Source organism: Orbicella franksi, chromosome 13 (assembly GCF_964199315.1).
Source record: "Orbicella franksi chromosome 13, jaOrbFran1.1, whole genome shotgun sequence".
Classification (NCBI taxonomy): Eukaryota; Metazoa; Cnidaria; class Anthozoa; order Scleractinia; family Merulinidae; genus Orbicella; species Orbicella franksi.
The window spans coordinates 4,570,161-4,582,598 of record NC_138157.1 but is presented as its reverse complement, the minus strand read 5'-3'; the positions used below and the strand labels follow the sequence as shown (position 1 = coordinate 4,582,598).

Sequence of the window (12,438 nt, the reverse complement as noted above, 5' to 3'; positions counted from 1 at the left end):
CGAGCATGGCAACATTTACATATAACATTGAATAAACAGGAAACCCTAATCTGAATTAACTGCTGGCAGATATCTGTTTGTAGATTAATGCGACTTGCTTTTGATCGCTCAAATTAATTGACAGTGAATAGACATCAAAAATAATTTTTCACAAGAAATGCAACACATCTCTATGTAAAAGAGTTTTGTGGAAGAATATTGATAAGTAGCATTATTGTAAATGACCTGCTATTCAAGACAAATAAGAAAGTGTTTTGGTGTTATCTGCTAATGAGAGAGAAAGGTCTGGACTTCTGGGATCAAACCTTTATATTTTCAAATATCCACAATAAACTTAACTCCAATTTAAACTAAAAAAGATAACTTAAAAACCTCAAAGAAATGCAAGACACTGTAAAATATTTTATGGTTCTAAGTCCTTTCATATGAAAACCTTGTGTAATTATAAATAACCCCCTACCAAACATGAATAAATATTGTTCAAATTTTACACAAAATAAACTAAGACATGCATGTAGCCCTCCTAGAAAACAAGGAAATATTCCCTGTCAAGATGTCCCAAAATTTACCGAAAAAAACAGGATCATACCTGATTCAAATCACCTTAAAAAGCCTCAAGAAAATCCACAATTCACTGATCTTATTAATTATTCAACAACAATGAAAGGCATAAGGAATGAACTTGTTTGGAGATTTCTACAGTCCTACCCTTTTGTCACTTTGCTAGGCAACTGAAATTTCCACAAGAGGAATGCAAATTGATGAATACTGAATTTAAACTTTTGTAAATCAACTCCCTGATCTCTCCCAAATTCAAAAACCTTGTAAACTGCCTTTGCAATCTACCTAGAAGTGCCTCAAACCATTTTGTTTCTTGTACAAATAATTCATTAAGTTACACTTTTAAAAAGACTTCTGTAAGATCTGCAATATGAGAATAACTGGCTCAACAATTGTTGCCTACCCTAGTTGTTTCTGAAGTCACAAAGACTGGCTGTAGCAGCTAACTGGGTGGCATGTTGCAAGACCTGAATCTGCTCTTGGTTGATGTTATGAAGGGAACGTAGTCAGAAATTCAGACAGGTGGCTTTAGCCAAATTAAAATAAACAAGACTAAAAAGTGCAAGGCTCATTATTCAAATAACCAACATCCCAAGCAAAATGTGAATAAAATCACAATAAATCCTCATGTGGATATGATTATAGAACAGTTGATCACACAAAAATGACTTCCTCAAATCTGCAGCAGTAAACACTTAGTACATCCACAAAGCCATTTTCCCCATTTCCCTTACAGTTCAATTCAAATTACATATATCCTCTTAAAGGTAAAATAATTCCCCACCTAGAACACTCTAGAGTGAGGACTAACAACTTGCCTTTGTTTTGTAATACGAATATCCTACCTCTAGCCACTGTTGAATAAACACCTGGCATCACTTCATGCCCCATCCGAGCCTGGTGGCTAACTTCTGGCCTTTGGGGACCCCTATTTGGGTCATGAGTTTGTTCACCTTCACAACAGAAATGATGATAAGATTTTATTATTGGTACAATGAAGAATTTCTTTAACCACTCTGAAGTCCAATTAATGAGACAACAATTATAGTAAAACCATCAAGTTAAAAAAAAAACAACCTGCATTAGTGTTTAGATTAATTCTTTTAGAATTTTAATTTAGATTTATAGAAGAATATTAAGACAGATTCCACTCAAAGTTCGAGCTATAAGTGCAAATATTATTTACTAAAAATCTACTGATACCATGGTAACTTTTTGAATACTATTTAAAACATCTCACTGTTATTAATTTCTCTAACTGACCCTGCGATTAAATTCTCAAGCATTCTCGAAAAAATTAATGTCAAACCTCGTGAGAATGCTTAAGGCGTGTGTTATTGTGTTTACAACTGACATGAAACGTCTGTTTCAATTGAAATATGGATAACTTCAAGTTCAATTTTCTCCTGTGCAGGCAGCTTGAGAACTTAAATCTTGATAGGTTCTTCTTACCTTTACTCAAAATATTACCATGCTATGAGGTTTTTTTCGCACATGTAACTTTATTTTTGCCATTATTGCTCAAATGTTCTGCAGAAATCATCTTAACCTTCACAGATTTTTACAGGTCATAACAATTACTTCATATGATTTACTTTTGGATGAACCAAGGAGGGCTTGTAGCAGATACAGTTAGTCTGCATTTTCAGATAACCTTTGATTATCTCATTGCTTCTTACAATGTCAAAACAATGTCAGCCACAAACAGGGAGAGAACGTTTATAGAACAGAGAAGTAGTTGTCAACTTCATGATATTATCTTGACATCAGGGCTTGAAAAAAGTGTCACTCAGTTATCCGGGACGAGTGGATTTTCCTTCTGGACAAATAACTTTTCATTCTCACTGGCCCAATGGGTAAGGGCCCAGGCAAGTCATCTGCCAACAAAAAAAAACAACTAAATCTTGCCCAGGTAAGCAAAATTTGAGAGCTGCTTGTCCAAAGGGAAAATTGGAATTCAAGTTTTTTTCAACCCCTGTGATGTCAGGCGCCAACTTTAAAAAATGTTTTGATGTTGGTGTTAGCATGGATAGGAGTAGCTGGCTGTGACAAATTACACTCCATAAGGCTACTCATTCTAGCAGAGGTTGGGGGCATGTACTCCCAGAAAAGTTTGAACTCTACAAGCTTGGATTAATATTAATGCTGTTTCCAGCAGTCTAGTATCAGTTTCTGAAATCAATTCTGAAGAGATCTAATAACAACAGCTGCATTTATTGTACTATTTATTGTACTATTTTTTTTCTTAGATGGCATTTAATGAAACTAGTCATTCCCCGCAAGAAGACAATAAGAATTTCTGAATATTAGTGACCATGGTATCCTACTTTACAAGTATACATGTATGTAGAGCACAAAAATCAAAAATACATGTAACTGTTCACTTTTTGGATCCAAAGAAAACAGTAGACATGCATGTACAGTATTTATTTCAAGTGTAAATTTATGTGTCTTTCTGTTAAAAAACGTTATTGAAACCCCTGATATATACGGGCTATTTCATATATTACCTGGGCGGTGATTTCTGTGATCTGGATCCAGTGTTGCAGTGGACGTCACAGGAGGGGTACGGTTAGGAATCACTCCTGGACTCTGATGATCTCCCCTATCTTTGGTATTCATTTCTGTTTGACTTGCTGATGGTGAGGTTCTGGATGGAGACATTCCTAAAAATAAATGAATAAAGAGATTTAACACTTGACACATTAATGCACCTTTCTCATCTGTAATGGTTGTTTAACAATGACTCTATAATAATTAATATTGACATTGTGTAGTTACAGAAAATGTCCAATACCCACACCATAGAAGGCCACTGGAAATTCCGAGAAGGAAAAGGCTCTCAAAAGCCAAAAAATTTTAAAGGAAATTATGAAGCTAAACTGAAATTTCAGGAGGGGTGAAAATTATGCAGATTGCAAATTTTATTGTGGACAAATTCCTAAGGCAGTAAAGATGACAAGAATACCCTCGTGAAAACAGCACAAAGATGAAATCGAAAGAGGTTTGAGAAGATGAATTGCAAGTGAACTAGAGGTTGGGTGGTGAATTTTGAACGTGTGATGTAATCATGCATAATAAGACCAATTTCGAATGTGAAATTAGAATATTCACCGCTAGGCAAAGCTGTCTTGACTTTTTAAATTCAGTGATAATGACTGTCAAGGAGATACAAAAAACAAAAACATGAATTTTTTTTTTTAGTAAGTTCCACTGGTTTCTATAACGGACAAATTGAGCGGTTGTAGGGATGATTTTGCCTGCCTGGTTAGTCCATCTGGAGGAAACATTTTCTTATAAAGAAGTTCAGTTCAGCATGATGGTTATTGGTAATGAAATAAATACTGTCTTCAGAAATTACATGTAGAGAATTTAATACCCCTTGAATTTTGTTGTTAAAGCCGTAAAGATTCATAAACAATAATATTAACAATTCAACAATTTAATTTGTTAAAAATATTTACAAATTTAATTTTAAAATGCACATGAATTTAATGACTTCCTAATTTCATTTGTTGCCTCAGAAAAAAGCTGGAAAAAGTATGCTTAACATGGAGGATCAACAATTGAAAATTCTCACCTGTACTTTTTCCACTGACAGCAGAGATACTGGGTGAAACAGACTGAGAGCTGCTGTTTGATGGTGCAGGAGATGAGGTTGAAGACGGAACTGGTTTAGCTTGTTTGGCTAATTTTCGAAGGGCTGCTGCGAAACTAGCTTGACCTGCTGACATGGACGGGTCAGTGGACGCAGGTGCTGAATCTTTATTAAGCAACACAGGTTGTATTCCGGGTGACACTGAAGTTGTATAGTGCATGGGGGACGCATTTGAACTCTGGCTGTTGGTATTCAATTTCACTTTCTTGTTTTGCAGCTGGACCAAGCTACCATCACCCTCTTCACTTTCTTCGCTGGAGTCAATGACTATAACCCGTCCCTGGTTGCTAAGTTTCGATTTGCGTCCTTTGATATCACTCTCTTGGAGATTCTTGAAAGAAAACATAGAAACATCAGTGAATTTTATCTCTAGCAGTGAATGATACACATTAAAAAGCCATTTAATGCAGTTCAACTGATTTGAGAGTGCGGTACTCCCAATGCTTGATCTACTATGTAGCAGATCGATGGGGCTGAGGTAACCTACTGTGTTTCCTGTTCCCATTGCATAAATAAAAAATAAGTACTAAATGAATTACAATGTTTAGAGAGGAAGACAATCAGCCTAACCCTTAGCTGGTTTTCATGGTCCTCTATCCTGGTCCAGTTGGAATTTGGAGAGAACCTGGAGAAAAATGCTTGGAGCAAGGCAAGAACTAACGACAAACTCAACCCACATATGACACCGCACCCGAATTGAATACAGGCCACAATGTTGGGAGGCAAGCACTCTCACCACTGTGCCTTCCCTGCTCCCCGAAGTTGCCAAGAAGGGTGCTAAGTGATGTGGCCAGTTGGGCTCCAGTTAATTGTGTCAGGTTAACACTATTAAATTAATTTATAAATTTGCCAAGTTGTGCCCAAGCTAACTAATCACAGATATTTTATGTGTGTCACCCTGACTACTACTACTACTTTTCCAAGGATCTCCTTTCTCTTTCAAACAAGAACGTGACTCAACTCTTAAGCCACTTCTAGCTTCTTGTAGACTCAATTTTCTTTTTTAGCATAGTGACATATATTCACCAAGTAAAACATCACATTGTGTTATACGCATGACATACAGTACATCTTTATTCAACAATTAAATTCGATCATTTTCAGAAATGCTTAGTCTTGCACAAATATGATAAACAAGAAACGTCTCCACTTTCCAAAACTCTCCTCAAAGCAAGTCAATAGAATATTGATCTGCAACTTCCAACAGTAATCAATTCCTCCTGAGAATTATATTAAGCAGCAATGTCAAATAAGAGTTAAGAAAAGAGATATATTGCTTATTTTATAAAAGTAGCGCTAACTTCTCAGCTTAAAGTAACTGAACAGGAAATAATTATAATTATGGTAATCCATAACTTGAGAAGTTTTACCTTGTTTCTTTTGTCTCCTTAATATTTTGGAATTTAGATTAAAAGAGTTGAATTGACTGTGGAAGTGGTACAAAATTTCCAAATATAAAATACACATTGGAGGTAGAAGCAATTTGAGGACTTAGGCATGTAAACTCTGAGCATTAAACTGTACAAAAATACACATGTATATGCAGACTGCATTTTGTGTAAACAAAAGAAAATATACTCAAAATAGCTTGATGATTATCCTGATACACAATTTGTGATCAAAATCCATCAATGAAAACAGGCACAGAGCAAAGGCAATTTATTGTAAAGTTCTTAAAACTGTGTAATTAACTCATGTGGAAAAAATAATGCAAATATATGATTTTTCAATGAAGACAAAAGAAATCTTGTAACCATGTTTGAATGTTAAAGTTTAACAGTGCGAATTTCTTTTAATGCAACAGTGTCTCAAAAAAATGGGAAGGCCTGAACTTATCACTAAATAAAACACCTCAGATCAGTCAATTGTGAAACATCTAATCAACTATTCTGGGGTTGTCCTATATGCAGTTCACAATATCTTTCCCTTGAAGAGCATTAAATTTGCATCAGTCTTTCGTCTGAAACAACAGCTTTCAATCATAACATGTTTCTCCTTTTATACTGTATAAGATAAAGTGGTAAAATATAGCAGAGATAAAACCCCTTAGGATGATTGCAAACAAAATTTTCAAGACATGTATGTAGATATAATTATTGTGTTACAAAAATATTCCAGCCACTAACCTTCTATCTGTCACACCGGTCAGGAGTGTTTGAATGTAATTTAATATGTTTTCATGATTGCTAGCAAAAGTGATTATAAATGGCTATTTCCATTTTAGATTTCTACTGTGAATTACTCATGTAAGAAAGCAATCAACAGTCATTCTTAAGACTTTGTGAACAATAAGGCACAAGCTATACGTCCAGAATTCACAAATTCAGAAATAGAATGATCAGCTTTCCCCTAAAATAAATTACCAAGTACGATGAAGCACCAACAAACAATGGATGTGCCTCATGTTAGAAACAGCCCAGGACATGTGCTTTACAACAACAGACTTCCGACCTCAAAATCAAAGATATTATACTCCACTACAGATGGAAATTTGCCACAGTACTGTAAGCAGAAATATTGGAAGCCATTTGAGTCTAAAGACTTGACTTCACAGATGAGTTGTTTTTTTTAACATGTGCTGTGTTAGCCTGAAACAACACCTTGCATAACCTGCCTTTATCTTCATAGAAGCCTTGAAAAACTTAGCAAAATGTGTGCCTTACCTTTGGGAAAAGTGTCCCAATTATAACAAAGGCTGTAAAAATCAATCCTCTGCCATAATAGAGGTAGATTTCTGTTAGTGATGCACTTAATGATATTCAGCAGCTTAATATATGCTGATATAATAACGGCTTGGTGCAAAATTAAAGCCTATAACTCCTGGCTGTAATATTCTTTTGCCTGATTAGCATAAACTGCCATATGTCTTCTCCAAACACTGGCCTTAATGTGAATTGAAAACGTTTTGAGACAATGATCTAGTCAGTTAATGTCATGCAAAGCATTTCAGCAGGTTTTTTTCTGGTACCTAGTGCTTTCCTTTTGTTCATGACAGCACAACTTAATCAGTATATCAAATTGTTCCCCTGAGAGGCTTACTAAAAGTAACCACAATCACATTTACCCAAGGGAGAAGTAATTCTCTTGCTAAACATCAAAGGATACACATGACAAAAAATATACCTTCTTCAATCTCACCTGAATTTCTTCATTAAAAAAACTTCTTGCACCAACAAACCCAATATTCTCTTCTCTTATCAATAATTCATTTACCATATTGCTTCTTTATTTAGCAAGAGAAGCCAAACCATGCTCTTTCATGCTTGTATCAACAAACATGAAAGACTGCTCTAGAAACCATTGTGCCTCACAAGAATGGACCCAAATCAATTGAGCCAATGTAGAGATGCTAAATCTCCACTGAAATAAAGCTAAATGCTATCAGAGCTTTGGTGTTGCTTTCTTATTTTAGGAGCCACCTGTTCTTTATTGTTCTTTTCATATGCAAATCACCACAATTAACCAACCACGTTAACAACCACCTTTGTGTTTGCTCAGAGAAGTTCTTTGGAGTACTGAATACATTACAATAACTACGTCAGGCAAAACCACCGAGCCAATGATTGCCATGACATTTAAGTTATTACCACACCATGCAGTGCAGGAAACCTTGATTTCAGAGGCTTAATTTTTAATCCTGACACACAAGGAATGCACACAAATATTTTTTATGTAATTAACAGATAAAAGGGACCACAAAGCATATCTTTTGATAGTATACATGTACTGTTTGGTTTACACACAGTAGTATATTACATATTTTGCCCCCCAAAATAGAAAGTTCTGATGTTTTGATTCTATCATGACCACTGTGAGAACATCAAAATCACCCTAAAGCTTACATCTACTCTGAATTCACATTTTGGGGAAACTTTTATTTACATGAAAACTAATAATAGCAATTGCTTATATAAATTAGACTCATAATGTGTAGAAACTTTGAGATACTGAAATGTATAAAATATTATGATCACTTTTTCTTCAAAAAAAAAATTTGTTTTCTTTGTTTTCTGAATAATGATGTATTAGAGATACATTTTACAAATTACAAAATCACATCTTAAATGGGCTATTTTGAAATACAGGACACATTCACATTGTTTTAAATATTTAAAAATAAGTATGTGTCAGTATAACTCCTTTTTTCTTGAATTTCAAATTTCTGTGAATGTCTTTTAAGGTAAAAGTGTCTAATTTATTATAAGGCAAAAAATGATATTTAAGAAATAGAAAACATGTACTGTGTTTCTATCGAGTTATAGAAACATGAGTGGAAGTTTAGGAGAACAAGAAATGCTGTGGGAACACAAGCCGTAGGTGAGTGTTTCCACAGCTTTTTTGAGTTCTCCCAAACTTTGACTTTGTTTACTTTGATCATCAAAATGTAAATTCTCTTTGCTCATGTCATCATTATGTCAACAGCTTGTGCTAGTTCTGTGTTTCTATCGAGTTATGGAAACACGATTTTTAACCGATCAGCGCACATAGTTTCTTAGGGCTGTTTCCTAGTTTATTTCAAAAATATGATGTACATTATAACAACTGAGACAACTTTTTAATTAGTTTGGAATCAACTTGCAGAGTCAAAGTTGAAAAGGGACATAACGACTGGACCATTATTAACAAAATTGGTACAAGATCAGTGAAACACAAAACATTTCAAATCAAATCATACAGTTTGAAATATGTGTTCTTAAGGATCATCCATCAGCCAGTTGACATAAAAACCCCCAAAGTACCCAGATTTACACGCTCATCTAAATTACAATATTTCTTAATACTTTTAAATCACTGATTTCAATAAATTTCCTTGGAAGATGAATTTTCATTTATTACATGATGTGCTTTTCCCTATTTCCTTTTAAGTCAGACATCATGTATACACTCTTATTTGAAAAATGACCTTCTTTGACTGAAAATGTCCAGGAAAAAGTTTCTGTGAAATACATGTGTTCCATGTAACTTACACTTATTTCATAAGCATTTCCTTTCTTTTGCACCATGAGTTACTAATATATTAAAAATGAGAAGACAGAGTTCATAACATGGAATTACCAACTTTGACCCCTAACTAACTGGAATGACTGATTAAAATAAAACAAAGTATAAAATAATGTACTAAGGAATTGCAAAATAAGTATCATTGCAGATTTCCATTGAAATGCATTTAAACTATTAATTTCTCCCTACTTTTTTTCAAATTCCTCTGAATGTTAGTAAATTTATCCGTAGAATATCATGAATTTATCAGTAAAATATCATGATCTCATTCATTTCCTTATCTAGTAACAAAGTTGACCTTACCATCTAAGCTTATGTACACAAAAAAAGTGTTATGCACAAACGATCAATACGTTAAGCACACTCTTCCCACTTCAGACCAACTTGGTTAATTACTGTTTAATGAGTTTATTTTTCCAACTGTTTACAACCACACTTGATTTCTTTAAAAGCAGATGGAATATTAAACTGTTTAACATAGATCTACAAGCCTTATACTCCTTTTGTTCATGTATTTGTGATTTAAAACAGTTTGATACAGTTAAGGTTGCATCACCAATTTTCCAGCCAAATAACAATTACAAACTTAAGGTAAATTTCCAACACCTTTTAAGATATCATCAAAGACATTGCTCAAGATCAATGGGAATTAATTAGAATTAAACTGCACAATTATTCAAATATATTCTCACCTCATCTTTATCTTGATTGTTCTGTTGCCATGTCAACATACCTAATGCAGCATTAGAATCATCCATAGCTTCGAGATCTCTCTGTACTTCCTTCTGACAACCATCACATAAAACAACATCTCTACCATTGTTAACCACAATTCCAGTTTTTGGTGGGTGGTGATTGGGAGGGAATGTTATGAGTTGTTTGTTTACAGCTCCAGAGAACGTCCTTGACCCTTGTTTAGAACAAAGATAACAGTTTATGGTGGCTACCAGATACTTTCGAAGCCATCTGTTAGAATCCTCACGAATGTCTGATCCTTCATAAGCTTTCCACTGCACCATTAAGTTATTATAACAAATTTCACAGGCAACTGCAGTGCCTTCACTATCTATTGGTTGGGCATGACGAGCAGGTTCTCGAGATGACAGAAAAGGAAAAAATGGTCCTCCATCAGAAATTCCCTTCCCACTATGAGGATAAGAATATAGCTTAAAATGAAATGATGCATTTACAGTAACACCACAGAGAAAACAAACTGAAGAGATATCTAGGTCTTCTGCTATTGCCGCACTCAATTTCAATACATAAGAGCGTTCCTCCTGGGGTACACCATTTTTCTCAAACTCTTCCCATTCTATTCTCAGTTGTGCATGACATTTTTTGCAAACAAACGTCCGGCCTTCAGCATCCAGGTGTCTACTGTCTTTCCGAGGTTTCATTGACGCTATAAAGGGAAAGTAGAAAGTCTCTCTTAGAGGATTGGTGTTTGCTTTGGTATGAACAGGTCTCAAATCGGATTCAGAACACTGCTGACCACAGGTATAACAGGCTATCTTGGTTGATGTTTCTGTTAACCCTGTTACACTTCCTCCCATCTGAACCATAACCTCATTGCGAATCCTGTACTCCCTCTTTTCATCACTGATCCCAGCAGCCTCAAAATGCTTCCACTGTCTATGGAGTGATTTGCGGCATCCGCTACAAGCCCTGGTGAGCCCTTGCTTTGTCAAAGGCATGGCTCCTTCAGGTGTTGGTAGATTGTTTAAAAATGGATAATATGGGTGTCCGGGTGTATGCTTACGAGAATAAAGAAATCTCCCTGATGTCGCAGGCTGCGTTACTCCACAAATGAAGCACACCATGGTTGACAGCTGGGACTGTTGTTCCCTTGGGAGGGAGGGATCAGATCTCAATTGGTACTGTCTCTCACTCAGAGGGGTCAAATTCTTCTGGAAAACTTGCCATTGGCGAAATAAAAATTTTTGACAAGCTTCGCAAACAAGAACTTTTCCAAGGTAGTCCATCTGCTTTGCCACTGTGGGTGGAACATGCCGAGCAAGGCATGGGTAAAACGGTGTCTCGGTTTTGAGCTGTGGCCTGGTGTGAACACTTCTCATAAATTCTTTTGGCTTCCGCCGACTGCAGATGTAGCATGTTTCTAGACCCACAGCACGTCGAGAAGCGAGTGAAGAATTCTCAACAAAAGGGCCAGTCGAGTGTTCAGAAATCGGATTAACACTTCCCAAGTCTGAAGTGGTTGCATTAATATTCCCTTCCGATAGTTCACCAGGAACTATCGTGCATTGTTCTGTACTTTCGGTGTCATAATTCTCTTCAGCCATTGTGTTGTCGTTAGGCATTGATTCCTCTCCCCTGACTTGGCTGTTCGCAACAGGGCTTTGAGCTCGTTCACTGCTTGACTCAGGGCCCGACCTTTTAAGCCAATAAATTCGTTTAATAACTGGAGTGTCGCTTTCTTCGAAAGCGTGCCATTGTTGAGTAAGGAAAGAGAAGCATACCGTACAAGAGTCGATTTGTCCGCTTGCTTTGTCCACCGGTCGAGCTCCCTCAGCCGGCTCGTGATACTCCAAGAAAGGGAAAAACGGCATTTTCCCCGAATTGCGCGATCTGCAGTAAACTGGCCAGTTCGCATTTGATGCACCACAAATAAAACAGATCAGCCCTTTACTCGAAGTTGGCGCCGTTTCGGCAGTGCTCTGATCTTTTACCCCGTTTAATTTAACCATGGCCGGTTAAAATACGCTGATGTAGAACTACCAAAAAACCTCACAGAACCTACAAGAGTGCCAGCGCATCCTAAATTCCATTCAACATCATAACCCGTCAATTTGGGGAGAAAATCCGATTTTATGGCACAACTGTAGCAGTCCGGGCCTTTGTTGTTGATGTTACCCAAGATGCTTTGCAGCCCTATCCACCTGGTTCAGCTGATGTTCATTGACTGACCTTACAACACAACCCACTATACTCACAGGAACGCCGTCGGCGCAACTTAACAGGAATCATTCCTTTCAAACCGCGGAGCTGAAGAAACTTCTGAGTGACAGTTACACAGGTCAAAAGATTTTCAGATCAGGTGGAAAACAAAACGCTGATAACCGAGTAGAAATACCGTTGCCAAGATACCGGCAGACGAGAGCGCGAAATTACACAACCCGGATTTAACACGTATAATACGTGTCAGTTTGAAAGGTCTTTAACCCTTTTGTTAGCGCCACAGATCCACTATCACGTACTAC

At 36.3% G+C, this 12,438-nt stretch overlaps 1 protein-coding gene across 4 annotated transcripts in view; it reads right to left on the bottom strand.

Annotated features, from left to right (window-relative positions):
* Positions 1-12,438, bottom strand: part of LOC145466698 (uncharacterized) — a 27,442-nt gene extending 15,004 nt beyond the window's left edge. For 2 of the 4 annotated variants that reach the window (XR_014041971.1, XM_081450409.1), the window contains exons 1-4: positions 9,913-12,438; positions 4,142-4,550; positions 3,072-3,227; positions 1,407-1,514 (exon numbers count right to left, since the gene is read on the bottom strand). Coding sequence is in view for 1 of the 4 variants with exons in the window: in XM_081450409.1 (XP_081306535.1) it covers positions 1,407-1,514; positions 3,072-3,227; positions 4,142-4,550; positions 9,913-11,925 (2,686 nt within the window). In the remaining 3 variants the exon portion in view is untranslated. The other 2 variants (XR_014041972.1, XR_014041973.1) reach the window with 2 other exon arrangements.